This window comes from Solanum dulcamara, chromosome 11 (assembly GCF_947179165.1).
Source record: "Solanum dulcamara chromosome 11, daSolDulc1.2, whole genome shotgun sequence".
Lineage (NCBI taxonomy): Eukaryota > Viridiplantae > Streptophyta > Magnoliopsida > Solanales > Solanaceae > Solanum > Solanum dulcamara.
Window position 1 is genome coordinate 59780309 of NC_077247.1, and position 19807 is coordinate 59800115.

General features: G+C 35.6%; 3 protein-coding genes and 1 non-coding gene across 4 annotated transcripts; 2 read left to right on the forward strand and 2 right to left on the reverse strand.

The window, feature by feature from the left end:
* Positions 1-4484: 4484 nt before the first annotated feature.
* On the reverse strand, positions 4485-10104 carry LOC129872933 (probable mitochondrial saccharopine dehydrogenase-like oxidoreductase At5g39410). Its single transcript, XM_055947889.1, has 3 exons — positions 9240-10104; positions 6598-7291; positions 4485-5701 (listed from the first exon to the last, which is right to left on the reverse strand). The coding sequence occupies exons 1-2, from the start codon at positions 9906-9908 to the stop codon at positions 6605-6607; spliced, it is 1356 nt and encodes a 451-aa protein (XP_055803864.1). The 5' UTR covers positions 9909-10104; the 3' UTR covers positions 4485-5701; positions 6598-6604.
* Positions 4835-6214, forward strand: LOC129872764 (UDP-glycosyltransferase 13-like). The gene has a single exon (XM_055947666.1). The coding sequence runs from the start codon at positions 4835-4837 to the stop codon at positions 6212-6214; it is 1380 nt and encodes a 459-aa protein (XP_055803641.1).
* Positions 10105-10811: 707 nt separating the features above from the next.
* On the forward strand, positions 10812-10883 carry TRNAQ-UUG (transfer RNA glutamine (anticodon UUG)). Its single transcript has one exon. It is a non-coding gene; the product is annotated as a tRNA-Gln (tRNA).
* A 1838-nt stretch (positions 10884-12721) lies between these two features.
* LOC129873083 (uncharacterized) lies at positions 12722-18166 on the reverse strand. Its single transcript, XM_055948084.1, has 4 exons — positions 17554-18166; positions 16388-16623; positions 15548-16271; positions 12722-14910 (listed from the first exon to the last, which is right to left on the reverse strand). Exons 2-4 carry the CDS (start codon positions 16619-16621, stop codon positions 13067-13069), a joined length of 2802 nt encoding a protein of 933 aa, XP_055804059.1. The 5' UTR covers positions 16622-16623; positions 17554-18166; the 3' UTR covers positions 12722-13066.
* Positions 18167-19807: the final 1641 nt, after the last annotated feature.

A 19807-nucleotide genomic window follows, 5' to 3' on the forward strand; every position in this document is an offset into this window, starting at 1 on the left:
TAGTTGTTGTTTGGAGGTAAAAAAATGAAATTTCTAATGATGTTTATAGTTGAGAGAATTTTTTTACCAAATCAAAAGTATTTTTTCAAAATCTATTCTTTTAACTATGATTAAGATAATAAATTATTCTAATGTAGACCCTTAATAAAGAAAAATAGGACCAAGGGGTACAACAATTATACAGATTAAGAAAAGTTTCATTGTTAAATTAGACATAGTCAATAAGACTAGGAAAGGCCATATATGTGACTCTTTGATTCAAGATTTTTTTATTTAATAAGAGACATGATGGATTGGAGGCTTTAACACTCATAGATCCCTCAACTTAGCCTTACAAACCATAACGAACTAACCAGGCCAATTATTGTTGGGGAAAAACACGACTAATTTCCGTCTTTTTCGGATCGCCTTCGAGCAAAAAATAATAATAGAGAAATTAAAAAAATAACAATACAAAGATTTAACGTGGAAATTCAATGCGGAAAAAACCACGGACGACCCAGAAAAATATTATACCATGTATTCCTCAATGGTAAAAAAAATTATACCATGTATTTTATACATTTTGGTATTTGATGTATTTTTGGTGTAGATATAAACAATGGAGCTAAGCTCATTAAATAGCTAACAAAAGTTATTTGCATTTGCTATACCACCGATGTGGGATAACCAATACTTTTGACCTTGGTATTTTTTTCTTTCTTTTTCAAACAATAACCAACAAATCTCCACCTTTGAAAAAGAAAAAAAAATACCAATCGTTGGCCCTTTACAGTTGTCCAGCTACACATAACAGAATCAGTTCTCCACCTGACTCAAAACTCGGTCAACCATGCGTAGCTGCAACCTTCACATTGTCTGATAACGACAATCATAATTCTAATATCAAGAATTATCATACCCCCACTATAAAGAGTACCTCCAGTCAGATTGAATATCACAAATTCAAGAAATTTCACTTGAAATCACTTTTCAATTTTAAGAATTTCAATTTCGGCTCATGTCGAAAAACTTGCTAATAACTTATGGTGCCTACTTGTTGATTTCTTGAGAGTTCATTAGCCATTGAAATCATTTCCACCACAAATCTTGGCATCACCTACCAACCAATGCCCATGTGCAAATATGGACACGCTAGAATTATACCATCCTCTATCATTACAAACCTTGGAGAATTACAACATGACATAAAGATATCTATCCCAGCGTACCGTCGGAGCCCTTGCCGAACCGCTCCTTACAATCCTACCTTGCCCGAGTTTACCAGTTGTTGATTAAAGTTCTCAGTCCACAAAGATTTTAAAACACCACTAGTCAAAGCCTCAATTTTATTTTTACCATGTGATCAATTTTGAATCTTTGACCACCTCTCTTGGTCCCTCCTTGCGTTAACAAAGAACCACAAAAGTTCCAAAGTTACATTCCCACCACAATCATACATGTCATAAATCACAACCATCATAGTTCTAGAACCACCGCTGAAGCTTTTTCTTCTCTTAACTAATGCATACCAGATTTTGATAACTCTTGCGGATAATTTTTATCAGCTTTGATTTTATTTTCTCACTCAACCAGCTCCAAAATTCATTCTCTAACCAAACTTCTCATGTCCCTACATGCTTAACAGTATTAATAAATGGACAATATCAATGAAAAAGTACCCACTAAATTAGTTCCTAGAAAAGAGAGGTGGATCACAAGGAATACACTTAAGTACCGAGTCTTTCCTTAGCCAGAACCTCTTTAGATTGTACTTATTTTACTATTACCAAAAATACAAGTACTCCAAAGCAACTCCACCAGAATAGCAAATTCCATCGGAATCAGACTCCACTTGCTACTCCACTAGGACGAAATTTTTACTTAAAAACAATCATTCTAATTCAAAAATTTTTTCTAATATGAAAGATCAGACAAAGCTGTAACCATAGAGCATACTAAAATTTTAAAAGAATTATTCCACATCAGAGACTCAATAATTTGAATTCAGAAATTTTTTCTGATGTGGAAGATCAGACAAAGCTGCAACCACAGAACATACTAAAATTTCAAAAGAATTATTCCACACCTAAGGCTCTGATACCACTTGTTGAAAAAAGCACCGACTAATTTTCCTTCCCTTCCGGACCTCCTTCAAGCAGAAAATAATAACAGAGAAATTAAAAAGAATAACAACACAAATATTTAACTTGGAAATCCAATTTGGGAAAACCACGGACCATCCAGAAAAATATTCACTATATGAAAAACTGTTACAACCATATAATACACAATATTTCTCTCACACACCCAATACCTAAAATACTATACCCAAGAGACCTCCAAGAGATACCATCCCTAAATTCCTTAATCATGTATTTTATACATTTTGATATTTGGTGTATTTTTTATGTAGATACAAATAATGAAGCTAAGCTCCTTAAATACCTAATAAAAGCTATTTATATTTTTTATCCCACCGATGTGAGATAGCCAATACTTTTGACCTTAGTATTTTTTTGTTTCTTTTTCAAACAATAACCAACAATTATCTTAATCGAGCTGGAAGATCAATAACCGTCAATGGAGTAGGTGCTCTTTAGGTGTATTGATTTGGTTGTTAATGGTAATATTTACATTTGTTATAAAAAAAATAAGACAGGTGTACTTGAATAAATGAAGGGTAGGTGCAATATAAATGAGTTAAATCTTTTCAATTCTGGCTAAAATATTTCCTAGTTGGGAATTTGGCCAAGCTGTAGGGCCAAACCGTAGTCGCATTGGGGACAATTAAATAATGACCACACGCTGCGTCAACAAAAATATTAAACGATGGAATATATTGAACCGGATAAGAGCAGAGAAACAAAAAAATTATCCATGAATATTTATGAGTATAATTATATTTCTTTGTTAATTTTTCTCTCTGAATTTGTTTGTGATTCGAAGATAGTTAGTACCATATTTTTCGAATATAAAATAAATTTTAGATGATCGTCTGCAATGTGTTTGATTGATAAGAATATATGTTGGGGACTTTAACAAAGATAATATTTGATGTGTTGATCTTTTTATGAATACCTCCAAAGTTTATATGAAAGTTTTAAATGTCTCTTCACGAAAATATTTATTTTTTATATAAGTCTAAATTAGGATTAAAAATAAAATAGCCTCCAAAAATCTTAATAAATATTAGACTGATCTTATTGAAGCCCCCACAATTAAGATGTCTGACAGATCAATTAAACTGGAGGGCTCCTCGTCGCCTCCACTGGATAAGAGGCATAAATTGTAGATTTGTAGTACTTAATATAGTTGGTCAAATGTGAAATCTACTTGAAAACTAATAAAAGGAGAGGAAATGTAGCAGATAATGGACCATATTGCACTGCACGAAAGTTTTGTAAGGTCGAATTCAGGATTTGATTTTTTGAGATTAAATCTACTATTTCAACCCTTTTTAAAAATAATTATAACAATATAATTAATATTGAAAAATTAAGCTAGACCAGTGACTGTTTTCGAAATTAAATAAAAAGAAATAACCTAAATTAAAAACATAAGACACATCCTGAACACATGAGACAATTTGAAAGGTCTTACCATTGTACTCTTGTTCAGGAGGTTCAAAGTTAATATAAGTTCATAAATATAAAAATTTACTTTATATATATCGTGTAATTTTTTGTCCCTCTCGTCTTTCTAAATCCGCCTCTGCACCCCCACCATGGAAATGGACCCCAAGAGCAAACAAAAGTGAGTATTAGTTTAATTTTTGCTGCTTAGAACGGATCGGAAAGACAAGAATAATAATGGAGTTGAAAAATATTGATTAAGCTACAAGTTTGGCAGCAGCAGGCCCCCTATTTTCACCCATTTCAGATGGCATGGATCAGCGGCAACAAAAATGCAAAAAAGGAAAACAAAAATTCTCGATTCAGAGCAAAGCATGTTATTGACCCAGTCAAGTAGATTTGGTTCAAATTATGTACTTGTATTCACAAATTTATTTTAGGTGAGTTCGTAAATGTTTTCTGAAAAAATAAGCAAGTTTTTTTACTTATTTTTTGATGTTCGATAAATAATTAAAATATATTATCTTAAAAATATTTATATATTATCTAGACAAATACTATTGGAGGTGGGGTAGGTGTGAAAATGAAGTGTGATAAAGCAATGAAGGTGGGGAGGCCACAATAAAATATGAAATATCACTTGTAGAACTTATTTTTTATATTTTCATTAGAGAAGTTATTTTCCTTATTTTTAAGGAACCTATTTTCCTACCCTGCCGAACGCGCCCTTAATATGTATAAATTATCTATTCGGATCCTAGTTGGCCAATCGTCACTCCATTTAGAATTCAAAACGCATATGTTGGGCGGATTGAAATCTCCGGAGGATAAGGCTATGCCCCTCCCACTTGCCATCTCTAACTGATTTTGAATGAGTGTACTTTTACAAGTTACTAATAAATATTTGTAGCTGAAAACTTTAATGGCATGTAACTATAAAACATCCAACCTCCAGAAATGAATGTTGGGTCATTTTAATTTTTTTCCTTGCATATGAGAGTTAATTGGAAGCTAATTACAGTTGGAAACATTTGTAAAAACTAATAACCTCCTAATCATCTTAGGCTGCCCATAATGTCCGAAGCCTTCACAATCATCATGTATAATTTCAGATGCCAAAGTTGATTCCTTCACTGTTCCTCAAACTACCAAACAAGCATATGAAAGCGATCAAATACCTAATTGTATAAAACTAATGTGATCGGGGCCACGCCTTAATCTTTAAAAAACAACTAATCACTCTGTTTCTGCAGAAATCATTCTTCAATTCAGCCATCGAGATGTCTGATTCTATTGTCAACTCTGCAAAGTCAGTTCACATATTATTTCTCCCTAGTGGCCTGGGAGTTGGACAAATGGTTCCATTTTTTCGACTAGCTTCCATGTTAGCTTCACATAGATGTAGAATCACCTTCATTACTATGCTACTTGAAATATCTACCACAAACTCTAGTTTCGTCTCCAACTTTTTTGCCAATCACCCAGAAATCAATCGACTAGATTTTCAAATTCTTCCCTTGAATACCTCAACTTCTCCGATAAATGATCCATTCATCATGCAAATTGATGCTATTAGTAACTCACTTCACCAGCTCGCCCCTCTGGTGTCTTTGAATGAACCAGTTTCTGCTATTGTCTCCGACTTTATTCTTGCATCTAGTCTTTCACAAATTGCTAATAATCTCAACATTCCTCTTTACAATATCTCAACAACATCAGCTAAATTTTACTCTACTGTAGCATACCTTCCTGTATTGTTATCCAAAGATCCTGCTGCATTTAAGTACTGTTCAAGCAATCTTGAGATCCCGGGTATAGGATCAGTTCCAAAATCAAGCATCCCTCGCTCATGGCTGGACGATTCACAAACAAACTATGTATTGAAAGCCTACTTGCTGCCAAATGCTCGAGCTCTTCCTCAAGTGACTGGCGTCTTTCTAAACACCTTTCCCTGGTTTGAACCAGAAACAATTGCTGCCCTCGATGATGGAAGAGTAACCAGTTCTCTTCCACTTGTATTTCCTGTTGGCCCTGTGGGACATTACAAGCTAGGAGAAGACAGTCAGTGTTCATGGTTAGACGAACAACCTGCTGAATCCGTTGTATATGTTAGCTTTGGTACTAGAGAGCCGATTTCTTCACAACAACTGCGAGAAATAGGAAAAGGATTAGAGATATGCGGATATAAGTTTCTATGGGTGCTAAAAGAAGAGCTTCAAGAATTGTTTGAGAATACAGTCCTGGAGGAGATGGAAAAGAAAGGGAAAATAATGAAAGCAGGGGATTATGAGGAAGCTATTATGGACCATCCAGCTATTGGACTTTTCGTGAACCAGTGCGAATGGGATTCAGTGATGAATGCAGCTTGGTCAGGGGTGCCAATACTGGCGTGGCCACAGCATGGTGATCAAAAATTGAATGCAGAAGCTGTAGAGAAGGCAGGATTGGGGAGGTGGGTAGAAGAATGGGGTTGGGGTGAGGAAAATCTAGTGAATGGTGGAAGGATTGCAGAGATGGTGAAAAACTTAATGGGAGATGTTAATATGAAGGTAAACGCTATGAAAGTGAGGGAACAAGCTAGGAAGGCCAAGGAAATCGGAGGGAGCTCAGAGAAGAGGCTGAGGAAATTCATCGAAACATTAAAATCAGAACAAAAATGATGTAGCTACACCATTCCTGGAAGGTTGTTATCAAGACTTCCTTTCAGTTATTGATCCTTTGGTAGTTAAAATAATTGTAACTGGAGCTCGTATGTTGTTAAAGTCAAAAGATTGCAGGCCAACAACAGTCAGAACAAAATAAGAATCAAATGCAGTCACCTATAGAAGGGCTATAGGTGTACACTGGAAGCTCCTGATATCAGAGATCCGCAGGAGTTAACAGACCTAACAAATTGTTAAACAAAATTTCCAGTAATCTAAACACGTTAAAGAGAGAAAAATGTTGAAGAAGCACCTTAAGGCATTAAGAAAGCATATCAAAACTTCAGAAAACAGTCTGGACATGAAATGAAAGCAAAAGTAACATCAAAAGGGAACCCTACCATTTAGTTATTTTGTATTCTTTGAAATAACATCAAAAGAAATTCCATTGTGTTGAAGCCTGTCTTGGAGGTCTGTTGGGCCAAACACAATCCCAGGTGGGAAAACACCACCCTTTGGAAGATTGTTTCGTTCCTTGAGAAAAATGAGAGCACACTGGACTAGAATGATTGGAGTTGTTAAATAACCAATCTCAGGTCCCATTACTCTTGTAATTATCTCCGTATCAGGCTTCCTGTTTCCTTGAGATGCAAAATTGCCATCACTAAACCCATGTCCAACAAACCACATCTTAAAGGTAGCACTTGCCACTTCATCTTCAGTTGGACCTTTTTTCCTGAACCATCCAAGACTGAACAATGAAGGGAATTTCAATAGCAGCCACCTCCCTATACCAGTTTTACCAAAGAGGCCAATGAACATCCCGACAATAATGAAACGAACAACACCCAATGGAGATTTCGAAGCTATCTTCACACCAAAATGAGCTGGCTTTATGCTTGACCAAAATGCCTCCCTCCTCTCAACTTGTTCAGTGCTTTCATTAACACCAGGTAAACCATGAGGATTTTCAGCCAAACATGAAAGTGTTCTTCGGACTACAATTGCATCTGCTGATGGTAACTTTACAGCCCAAACACCAACTTCCTTTAGGTGGTTCATCAACGGACCTTTAGGAGGAGGAGGACCAGGAATCTAAGACAAACAGGAAAATATTAGAGAGTGAGAGAGAGAATATGTTCCACAGATCTAATGTGTTATTTTTATAGAGAAAACATTGAAAGATATAGCAAAGCAGCATGGCACATAGTAGGGCTTTGTGCAATGATTAATCAAGAAAATGTTGCAGGTATCAATAAGCCCATCTCTAACAATGAATCTCTATTAAAAGTATGCATGTAATAAAAACGTTGATCCCTGTCATACACGAATTCATGCTATCCATCATAAGATTATGAATTTCTACCATATACTCATTAGCGTCATCACATATTGACTACGGCATGCATTTTAGGGAAAGAGCTAAATTGGTTTTCAAAGTTCCACATGTAAAATACATTTTTATAATGATGCAAACATTCTGCAAAACGAGGAAAACAACCTTAACGTGATTGACTTTTGACTTTGATTGCAGTTTACACCTTCAAACGCATACTGATAAATGATTTCTAAGTTGTAATGATTAATTACTTCTTAACTAGTATTCATCCAGTGAAACAAGAGAATTTTGTTTTAGAAAAAAAACACACAAAAAAATCCATTACTCCTATTCTTTTCTAGGTCTCTGCTTTATTTTCACTTCCACTGTATTCAGGTCTAATTCCATTACATTTTCTCAAAACTGATGCAATTTTTCAAAGACAAAAGCACTTCTGATTTATCATTCTCTGCCACTTAATTAACACACCACAGGACCAGATTGCATCAAATAATTGTTGGCCGTAGCAAGTAGACTAATGGAATCATGAAACTAAGTGTATATATTTATATGTGAATGCCTTCATAGAGGAAGAAAAGGATGAAGCATAAATCTGGAGGTTCTCATACCAGTAATCACATTTTAATACCACTCACAAAGTGGTTAAGCTTATATTTATCCATATCCCATGACACAAGATTTAAGTGTCAATCGGTTAAAATCAGAGGGGGTATATTGCTTGTGAAGCACATTCCCAGTACATCAGTTTCAATTTCTTCTGATATGGCTATGTAGTAGACCATTTGAATTTACCTAAAATTTTCTCCTCAAAGAATGCAAAGGTTGCTGGATACCCTGAACCAGGGAAGTCAGATACAAATTTATAAGTAAAATATAAATATTAAGTTATATTTTTTTTCCAATGAGTTGTGTAAGGCTTTATTCTGTTGATAACCATGGTATATGGGTCAGCTTGCGTACCTCGACTAATTCTACGGGATACTCTTTAACTCCCCAAACATAAATAACAAGTAAGTCTTTCCACTAAGGTTTGAACAGATGGGAAGAAATTACCTAGTGTTTTTGCCTCCATTGGAATTTGAACTGAGACCTCATTATTCTCAACCCACCTCATTGACCACCACATACTTGGGTGCAATGTGTAAGGCTTTCAAGGGGTTCACAGAAATCACAGGCTACTCCACACACAGCCTTAAGGTTTGGTGTTGGGTACGCATATTCTCTAGCATGGTATCAAGAGTCAACATTTGATAAGTTCATTCTCACATTCGTAATCCCTGTTGAAGTTCACGTAACCTCAACATCGAGTTGCACACGTTAGGAAGGGGTTGAGTTATATTTGTCCTACATGAGCTGTCTAATGGCTTACAAAGAAGTTTCTAATAGCCTTTGGCTATTGCATCTATATCCTTCAAGTTTTTGGGTTGAATGCTTATATTCAATACAATCCAAATTCATTAAAAATTGAAAGTTTTAATGCACATTGGTTGAGATGATATGTGAGTCATGTTATGTTGTAGGATAACAACCCTTCCAGTTTCTATTTTTATTTGTAGAAAATTATGCTTGGGAGTTCCGTATGACTAAATAACTAGATGTTACCATGACTGCAATTAGCCAGAACTTAAAACCTCTTTACATTGGATAGTTGGGTAATGGAAATGAGACCAAGATCATCAGTATCAATATGAAATGAAGCCTTACCACAGGACGAGGCCTCTTTGGTCTGCTCCGCCGCAGCTCCTGTAATTTGTCCACATTAGCCACACCAAGCACCGCTGACTCGTACGTCCCAAAGTTTCCAACAATTCTCTTATCCGATTCTAGACTAACGTAGGCCTCAACCCCATTAGCAACAGCCGGTGGCAGCCACTGTCTCGAATTGAACATCAATCCCAATTCAGCAGGAATAGAGTCAAACCCACATGCCGAAACAACTAAGGATCCATTTTCCACAGCCTTATCATGATACTTCATCTCCATCCTCTCCATAAACTCAGGCTCCCCAGAAATATCCAAGTAATCGCACCCACAATCAGCACAGGCCTCAACAACGGGCTCACCGTAAAGACGAAACGGACCGACACAGTTAAGGATGATCTTAGTCTGTGAAGCAAGGTCTCGGAGGGAAGATGGGTCAGTAGTATCGGCGGTGAGAATGGGGATTTGGGGTGGTGGGTTTGGACGGGAAGCCCATTGAAGAGCCTGGGAAAGCTTTGAACTGTTACGGCCTGCTATGGCTAAATTCTTCAAAGGGGAAGAAGGAACGTTGAGGAACTTGAGAGCTTCTCTAATGACGTACTTCCCAGTAAAACCTGAAGCGCCTAAGATTATCACGTCGTAAGTTGGGTTCGGATTGAGATTCTGAGACATTTTCTTGATCGGAAATCGAATAGTAGTCGGATTAGTTTTCCGATTTCGTTAATCTCCGGCGGGGAGCTGCTGATTAGAGAGTGGACTTTGGAGACGAAGAGAAAAGGGGGATAGAAATGTCAAATGCGTGCCTTAACTGCGAAATCCCCGTGATTCCGTCTCCAACAGCTTTTATTTTTTTACCATTAATAAGAGGCGGCTAGCCATGAAATTTTTTCCTTTTTATTGGAGTTGCTTCGGGAATTACGCTCGTCATAAAATTTCGACTTTAATTTTAAAATTTTGTGAATTTAAAAAATAATCAAATTATTCACAAAAAAGTTTAAAATAATTTCAATTTGTATTCGGATATTATGTTTCCCATAAAATTTTGACTTGAATTTTAAAAAAGGTGATCTAGTAACTTTCAATGAAGTGATCATAGTGCGATAGAGTGATAAAATCGGATTTCGAATGAAAATAGAGCAAGCGAAGAAGGCAAAAGCTATGACATTGAAATCAGCTTCAAGCAAAGCCCCACTTAATTGAATTGGAGAATTTCAGAACACGTATCAGAGAGTGCTCCAATGAAAATGGAGCACAATTGAGATAATTTCAACGATTATAACAAAAAAAAGATAATCAAATTATTCATAAAAAATTAAAATAATTTCAATTTATATTCATAGCCGAGTTGCTTCAAGAATTATGTTTGCTAAAATTTTGACTTGAATTTTAGAATTTTAAAATAATTAAATTATTCACAAGAAGTCAAAAGTAATTTCAATTTGTATTCACAATCAAGCATAAATTTAATTTTTCAATTTTTTTATTTTTTTTAAAACAAAAACTACTTTCAAATTGGAGCCAAGCCGGAACGTACACTAGATGTAATAATATACTCTGAATTAACACAGCAAGTGCGGTTCTATGGTGTAGTGGTTAGCACTCTGGACTTTGAATCCAGCGACCTGGGTTCGACTCCCGGTAGGACCTGCTTTTATTTTCTTTTCATTTTCTGTTTCTTTTTTATTATTTTTGGTTTTCACTACAAAATAAACGAGAAAAGCATAAAATGAATTGGCATGAAATAAAACAGACTCAAGATCATCGTGTAACTAAATTCGAATTCACCTACCTACCTTTATTTTCTTTTCATGTTTTTTGATTTCTCATCTGAATTTAAATTCGTGTGCGAAAAGTTCGCTTAGAAGATAAATTCTTCCTAACAAAAATGATTTTATATTTAAAGTTTGAATTTGAAAATTTTAATTGAAAATGAAATAGTATTTATAACTTCATTACCATTTTTTTACTTAGTTTATTAGCTTTTATAACGTTATCTAAATAAGTATGTGGTTAATTGTTTGATGAAAAGAAAAGGAATGTGCTCTCTATTATCTCTGTTGGATAATGTCAGCATCCTGCCTATGGGAAGGTTCACGAGGGGCTAGGTGGCTCAGATCAGAGTTATGATCGAACATGATGCTTGCTTGATTGACTTAGTTAAAAAATAAAGTTGCGTCTTTGCTATCAGCTATAACTTTTGATATGATGGTAAGTGATTGATCCTATCAAGTAGTATCAGAACCAAGGTTATGAGTTCCATTCACAAGAGCAATAAGTTGCATAAGTCAAGTGTTGGGAGTGAAATTGTTAAAATGTGAAATATTTGATAGGATCCATTTCGGGTAATGCCAACAACCTGTCTATGGCAAGGCCCACGATGGGCTAGCTAGAGTGGCCTAGATTGGAGTCATGATTGAATGTGACGCTTGCTTGATGGATTTAGTTAAGAAATAAAGTTGCAACTTTGCTATCATGCTTTTGATATGATGATAGCGATTAAACTTGTAAAAGTCAAGTAAAATAATACTTCCTCCATTTCAATTATTTTGTCTGATTTTGATTTGACATAAAATTTAAGTAAAGAAGACTTTTGATGTTATGATTTTAAATTAAATATTTGTAGAAAGTATCAAAATATTTTTTAATCTTGTGATTTAAAACATGTCACATTAAGTTGAAATTAAAGAAGTGTTGAACATGAAAGATAAATTCTTTTTAAAACGGATTAAAAAGGAAAGTAAGATAAATAAATTGGAGAGTATTATTATGATAATAAAATCAAACATTTTTGAATTTCTCAAAATGAGAGATGAATCTAGAATTTTGAAGAAGAAAAAACAGCTTACGAATTTTGGGTAAACTATTTATACACTAAGTAGACCTTACACAACCATAGGATCTAGACAAGCTTATAGATGCGTCCTGCTCGAAATATAAATAGTGTCCAACATGTACAGAGATGGAGTAATATTTGCGACAAAATACAACAGTACTAATCCATTAGCACATTTATTTTTCGGTTTCTCATTCATGTCCGGAGCACATAAAATTCCGATTAAATTCCAGATCGCGCGCTGCAGGGCCTATTCAGAGGCACATGTGTACTAGAGTCTCGAAGAAAAATCTGATTAAATTATTTAGGAAGTGACAAATGTGAAGGTTTAAGAAATTGATGATATATACATAGGGACCATTTGGGTCACTTTCTCAACGGAAAAGGACTAAATATACTATATACTATTAAATATAATTTAAATTCATACGTTTGAGTCTAGATCCAAATATCTCTCTCCTGTCATATGGAGAGACAAATTCAGAATCAAATTACTCACCCCTGATTTTAAGTACAAATTACTTCAAAAACCCATCCGTTTAATCCATTCCCTCCACCTTGAGTTTTTTTTCTTTTTCTTTTTAATCTCTGAACTTCACTTTGACAGATCAAAAAACTTGCATTTTATGAAAAAGAAAAATATGAAAGGAGATTTCTCCAACGTACACCAACTATTTCATTTCCAATTAGATTGATCTCTATTTAGGGAGAAAAGAAATGTAGCATTATTAATAAACTCTTAGAATAGTGTAATCAAAGCAGAAATGTACAAAATAAGCTCTAATGATCATGAGATCCCTCAAGGGAAAAGCTGCAAGAACCTTGGTGCTCTTATACCCCGACGTTCCACCTCCCTCCTCAACATTGTTTTGATTGCAATAAATAACCGAGGGCCAGCTGGCAAGGTTCAGAACTTGCTGGATAATAGACCCGTCCCTCTACAAACTTTTTTGCCTGCAGCAAGGTTCAAACTCGTGATGTGAGCCTAACCTACACATCAACATTGCTTCAGCGGAAGGGCAAGATTATGGTTATTATGGTTTAGATATCTCTGCCTTGGCAAGCGCCTCGTTCTCTTTCCCCAGCCCGTTAGACTTTTTTCCTCGAGCCCTAGCTCACTAGAACAAGGCTGGTTTACCGGAGGTGTGCTATCTGCAGGAATTGTTGGAGAAGGATCAGCATTTGCTAAACGACGCCTTCCCCTGCCACTCTTACCGGTTTTCCTATGTGATACGCTAGACTGCCAAGACGATCCACTAGCTTTAAACAGCTCTTCAAATGCCAGAATGTCCTTGTTCACCTCATACCTCGACAGGGAAATAAGACCAGGAAGAACGTCCCTCTGGAAATCTTTCCGTTGCCTGCCCCTTCTTGCTTGCCCTCTTCGAGGCCGTTTTGGTAATGTAGTGGCCACCGTTTCTTCATATTTCTGGCTCTCTATTGTCGGCATTTTGTAGGAATATTCTTCCTTCATATCTTCCAGCTTGAGTGTCATAAACTCAAAGTAATCAAAGCCATCAGGAATGGATTCCTCATCAAACTCGGACACTGTACATGAGCTGATCTTTCTAGCAATGCATTCGTGGCCACTAGAGTGAGAGGAGATCAAATCAGCAAACCATTTGAGGCAGTCACTAGGTTCAGTTTGCAATACATCATTCATATCTCCGTTTACATGACTAGATGCTGCGATGGAAATTATAGACTCTGCAGCAACCCTCATGGCTTCTTCACTCGACTTATTAGATTCTTCTAATGTATGTTTAGAATTCCCACATTCTGTTTCGGATTCAAGAACCGCTGGAGCCTCCAAGTCTATCTCAGTGGTTGCAATCCTCACTACAGCCTGAGGAAGAGGGGGTGCTGATGGTGCCTCTTCTTCATCTAAAGACAAGTTCAAATCAATCTGATACCTTAAACCAGAAATGCAACCATTTAGTCCTTTTTCTTGAACAAAATCCTTAGCTTCCACGTGCTTTCTACAAACAGTCTCATATCCCGAAATGTTTGTGGCAGTAACACCGTCAACATCAGGAAAAGTGGCCTTTGAGAGACCACGTGCTGCATGCGAGTCCTCGGAGGCACTGAAAAGTGGAAAGCCAAAAATTGTCCTTATTTTAGTGCTGTCAGTAACTTCAATCTTCTGGCACTCGGAATCTTTGGTAGATCTCGATGACAAGGTTCCCCGCCTCTGATCTATAAATTGAGTGGAGTTGACTGATGTGTCTTCTCTTCTGAAAAACTGCTGGGAACAATTCTGCAAGGAGTCCGGATTTAAGTGATAGCAATTTTCCCTCCCTTTGGTCTGCTCTACACTTTCCTGTGATTTCCCGACTAACCAAGGTAATGTCTCCCGGGAGTTTTCCTGCTTCCTTTGACAATTTCCAGATACATTCTTCAATTCAGCAGATTTACAATCCACGTCATTCACACGATTGGAAGTTTTTGTCCAATCTTGGTTAGCATTTAGCTGAGTTCTTTTACAAAGAACATTTTGGTCTGGAAGTACATTCTTTGAACTTGAATGTGATCTGACATCACTTCCCATATGCATATTGCCTTGATAAGCCTCAAGGTTTCGCAGAAGTTCAGTATAACTCTGAGAAAGTGGTTGAGATTTATGAGTGGAAGTTCGCACATTGGAAAAGCTGGCAGATTGTACTTGATTTTCTTCATGAATTTCAACCCCAAAAATTGTCCTTTTCTTCTGGGGTTCATTCTTGGTTTCCTTAAAGAGAGAGTGCTTGAAAAGTTTATGGCCTTGCGATGAATGAAAGGCTTTAGGTAAATTTTCAGCAGTTTCATGTCTTCCAGAAGATCCGTTATGTGGTTGCTTTTGCTCTGTAAAAAGAAGAACGAGATCAAAACGTAAGGAAGTGGCAAGATATTAATATAAATACGGCAATCAAGGCATGTGTGATTTTTGCATCATGACCTCTACTTGTAAAAGAGGAAAATATGAAAAGAATAAATAAGGAGGTAGGTCCAAACATCAGTAGAGACTATTGTGCAGAATTGAGAGTTATTCAATAATAGAGACCTGTTTACTAGAATAAGATGCATTAACATCAACAACTGTTATATCAAATGAAGAGGCATCACAGAAAAAGAGATCTTTCGGTGACTATTACGGTGGCCCTTTCTGCTCCTACTTTTTTTAGTCCATCTAAACCTTCATACTTCAACTCATTGAACAAATAACTCGGCAAGAAAAAGTCTCAAACAGAACTAAATTTGTGCACCAGAAAGGTAGCAGACACATATTTAGTCTTTCCTATATATCCCTATATAGAAAGGACACAGCCTATGGAAATCCACTCTTAGTCAAGAAAGTTAATTTGGAAGTGTCATCGGATACTAGCAAAAAATTCTTCCTTATCCGCTTATCCTCCTTTCAGATGAAACACATGAAAAGTAACTGCCTACTGATACAGTTGAAAAGTGAAAAGACAGGTTTACATCATGAAAACAATCTTACCAGCATTTAGTTCAAAAGTTAATTGCTCTTCTCCATTCCTGCAAGGCGGGTGGTTGATGCAAATTCCACCAATCCTTTCCTTGAGTGACTTTGGAGAGAACTTTGTCCCATCATAGATGTCATCCTCGAGGCAAGTAATGCTGCTTATATTGATATCTGGCACCAGAGGAGGAGATTCTTCAAGTGGTAGAGGTTTATTCAAGTCAGCCAGTTCATCAGTCCTTTTTGAGGAATTGGCTCTGTCGAAATCAGCATCAGAATGAAACTTTAAAGCACTGGCAATAGGTGTCTTTGCTTCTTTACTTCGGGGGATCGGATAAATTTCCTCAACAGGGTTCCCTTGAATGGCGGCTAATCCCCATTGTTTCATAGTAGTTTGTTCTTCTTCGTTATTCGAGCACGCATCAACTACATATCTTGAGTTGAACATTTTTCTCTGGAACAAACTGCTACCAGGCTGATGAGATTCACATTCCTTTGAACTTTTTGTGATTTGGGGGGAGAATTGAATGGACCTACTATCATTCTCTATAAAATCAAAGGACGATTTGTACTTAGAAGCATCTTTCATTGATAGCTGGCCAGCTATAGAATCCAATGAAGGAAAATGAGACAATGAGGGAATTGACTGGAAGATCTTTGTTCGACTGTTAAGCATTTCTTTCCTTTGATGTTCATTCATGAGATCTCTTTGTCTTCTATATAGCCGGTGGAGTTCTTGGAGCTGCACATGTAAACCACATCAAAAGCATATAAAATGTTAAAAATACAATCTCTTTATTTTAGCCCTCCAAAGAAATGAAACAATTTGAAAAAGAAAATGATTAAAAGTCACTATACCTGATGCCTGAAAATTGTTTCATGCTTCAAAATTGTCTGCCTCATTTTTTCTCTGTCACATTCCAAATATCTATCAATTGGTTGCGATGACAAAACTGAATCAGTGCACTGACTTCTTTTCCTTGGCTTATTTTCATGATTTAGGAGCCATGGGGTGTTAGTTCCGTCGTTATTTAGATCACTCATGGAGCAAAATCCTGGCAAGTACGTCTTAAATTGTACTTTAGTGCCCATTCCTGCAATCATACAAGGGGTAAAAAAAGGACTATAAGCCAGTAAAACAATCAAACACAAAGAAAAAAGACTTAAAAAGCTCTAAACTAGACAACAAAAAGATCAAACAACACGAAAAAGAAGACTTAACGGACGGACTCTAAATCAGACCATTACAACCCTGCAAAATTTCCAGAGGATTATAACAGTTGCAAGCTCAATTTTTTTTATAAAAAAAAAAAAGTCAACCTAATTTAGTGAGGTCCAACATTTACAGAAGTTATTAACAAGATCAAAGTTCTCTCCTAAGAAAAACATTGCCTATAAAAGTTCTCAAAGAACGGAGACTAAAGAAACATATCAAAGCCTGCTTTCATCTGATGGCTTAGCAAGTACTTTCGCAGTTCAAACGTCTCATGTTCAAAAAATTTAAACAGAGAAGTGAACAAATTCGCCAAGGATTCTATCAGCTGAAACTGAGCTGTAGGTTGAGATGATGACCTGTTAGGTACATGTCTATAGTTATTCTAATTTAGTAATAAAAAAAAATAACAATAAAATTACTCAATTTTCAAGTCAAATTATGGAAATGAAGGCAATGCAATCTATGAATGAGAATCTTAGCGGCTTAGTTGGTTACCTTCCACCTTGTTGGTGAGTGTCCGATTTCCTACTTTTGTAATGCCCTCTTCCCTTACCCCATCTTCAAAAAAGAACTAATTTCTTATATTTTCATGAAAAATAATAAAAATTCCTTATTCAATTTTATCTAACAAAGGTATGAAATATCAGTAAAAAGCTTCTGGTCCAATTTCCAATTTTCTTCCTTTCAAGTAATCAAAACATAAAGATCAAATCCAATACATGAAAGCTAAAAAGGAAAACACAGACAAAAACTTAAAAAACAAGTTAACAACATAAAAGAAATTAGTAAAGTGAATTTTGTAAATTACCTCAAAAAATCTCTTGTAACTCCTCCTCTGACAACTTGAAGATCTTGAGTCTCAGAATCCAAGAAGAATAACAAACAAGAATAAGAATTCTGTGTTGTCACTGAAATTCCCTTTCAATAAAACCCCACAAACCCAAAAAACAAAAAAAGTAACAACCTTTGTGTTGTCACTTAAGAAACCTTAAAAAACAAAAACATCATATCCACAATCAAGAATCCAATTAAAAACACCATATAATAAAATTTAAATTTAAAAAAAAAAAAAAACTTCTGCTGTGATCAATCAAAAGAGAGAGATCCCAGATAAGATTAAGATCTCTCCTTTTCTCTCTCTCTCTTTGTTTCTCTCTCTACAGAGAAAAAAAATGAAGTCTTTCGAAAAAGCAATGACTTCAAAAATGTCAACATGTGGTCTCTTTGTTATTCTCATATAGTTATTTCTTTCACCTTTCAATCATTTCTTTACCCAATTGGCTATCTTTGATAGTTATATAACAACAAAGTAGTATCTAAATGAATAAAATAAAATAAAATATTTGACAGATTTTATTTTCTGGGCTTTTGAGGAAGTGAAAGACATAGGTATTTGTAGCACAATTTCTAGATTCTCTGTGCCCCTCCTCTCCCTCTCTCTCCTGCTTGTTGGATACCACACAATTTACTTTTATATTTCTTTATTATTGACAACTACTTCAGATTAGGATCATTATTTTTATATTATCAAAATATATTTAAAAAGTCATTTACTTTTATTTTTCAAGTAATTAATAACGATTATGCCATTAAATAGACACATGCATTTTACGTGGTATAATACGCATGAAACGTCATGTATAACACAAAATTGTCATGTAGGATCTACGTGATGTCCTATATGTGTTATAACTCATGGAATACATGTGTCCATTTATTTAATGTTATATAAATTTAAGTGTCCATATGTGCATCCAAAATTAAAGAACACAAATATTAATTTTAATATTAATTAAAATCAAGTTAAACCCATCGGTGGCTCCTTAAAGTTGGCACCAACTTTCACTTAGACACCTAAATCAGGAGATGTTCATTTTAGACACCTAATGTAAGGGTCGAATGTGTTATTTTGACATTTTTTTGACAATCATCAAAATATATTAAGTGTGTGTAATACACTCGTCTGACGTGTCAAAAACAGCAAATTAAATAAAGACACGTGGCATAAAAAATAATTATCAAATAATATCTTTTGAATAGAAAAAAATGACCAATAATTTAATGACACGTGGTATTTCTTTTATCCAAAAAAATAAAAATTAACAATTATTAACCCCCGCGCACCCCGCTGTCATCTTCCCAACCCCACCCTAACACCAACCCCTCCTCCACCCCGCCGTCATATTCTCCAACCCACCCACCCCAATCTTCTTTACAATAAGTTGCTTACTGCAAGCAATCAGATAGTATTGCCTTAATCCCAAATTAGTTGGGGTTGGCTACAAATTCTCTTATTAATTCATCTGTATACGAGGTTGTCCTGCAAAAATGTATATTAACAACAACTTGCTGTAAACTAATGCCTCATTCTGGCATCTTATACATTGATTGACAAGTTTAATGACCTGAAGAGTGAAGAGTAGCGCATATTTGTGTGTTCAAGTGTCTGTTCTTAAGCAGATCTGAGTTCTTGATGAAGTGTCACTACTCTATGTCAATTGTGTTAAGTATGAAATTCTTTACTTCTCGTCGATAATAAATCGTGTTCCATATGCAAAGGCAGCAGCATAGAAATGGAGAAATCAGACATTTATATAAAAAAACAGCTACACAGAGAAAAAGAAAGGGAAAAAAAAGAATGGGATTTTTAGGGGCACTTGCTATTCTTCTTCTAACGCTAATAATGGAGATGAAAGGGGAGTGTTAAAATGAAGAAGAACAACAACAATATATATATATATATATAGCGAGTTGCCAACTGTCAAAAAAGTGTCAAGATGAGACATTCGACCCTTACTTGAAGTGTCTAAAATAAACATTTCCTGATTTAGGTGTCTAAGTGAAAATTGATGTCAACTTTAGGGGGTCACCGGGTTTGGCCTTTTTTTTTTAATCATCAATGAATAGTGCATGTAAAATTAATAATCACGCGCAGGAATGGTGTTTTCTATACGGGAAAGTACAAAGTGTACGACAACACTCACTAGAAAGATATGTGTAGCTGACATCTCCAATTCTGGCGCGTGAAAGAAGATCTTGACTTCAATCTCCGTCCAACATGG

What these genes read in the sequence shown, in the direction of transcription:
- LOC129872764 (XM_055947666.1), top strand. Translation starts at nt 4,835, where the DNA reads ATGTCTGATTCTATTGTCAACTCTGCAAAGTCAGTTCACATATTATTT.
- LOC129872933 (XM_055947889.1), bottom strand. Translation starts at nt 9,908, where the DNA reads ATGTCTCAGAATCTCAATCCGAACCCAACTTACGACGTGATAATCTTA. An exon ending in CAAAGAGGCCTCGTCCTGTG is followed by an intron (nt 7,292 to 9,239) that starts GTAAGGCTTCAT and finishes TGTTTGTCTTAG; the next exon opens with ATTCCTGGTCCTCCTCCTCC.
- LOC129873083 (XM_055948084.1), bottom strand. Translation starts at nt 16,621, where the DNA reads ATGGGCACTAAAGTACAATTTAAGACGTACTTGCCAGGATTTTGCTCC. An exon ending in AAACAATTTTCAGGCATCAG is followed by an intron (nt 16,272 to 16,387) that starts GTATAGTGACTT and finishes TTACATGTGCAG; the next exon opens with CTCCAAGAACTCCACCGGCT. An exon ending in AACTTTTGAACTAAATGCTG is followed by an intron (nt 14,911 to 15,547) that starts GTAAGATTGTTT and finishes TTCTTTTTACAG; the next exon opens with AGCAAAAGCAACCACATAAC.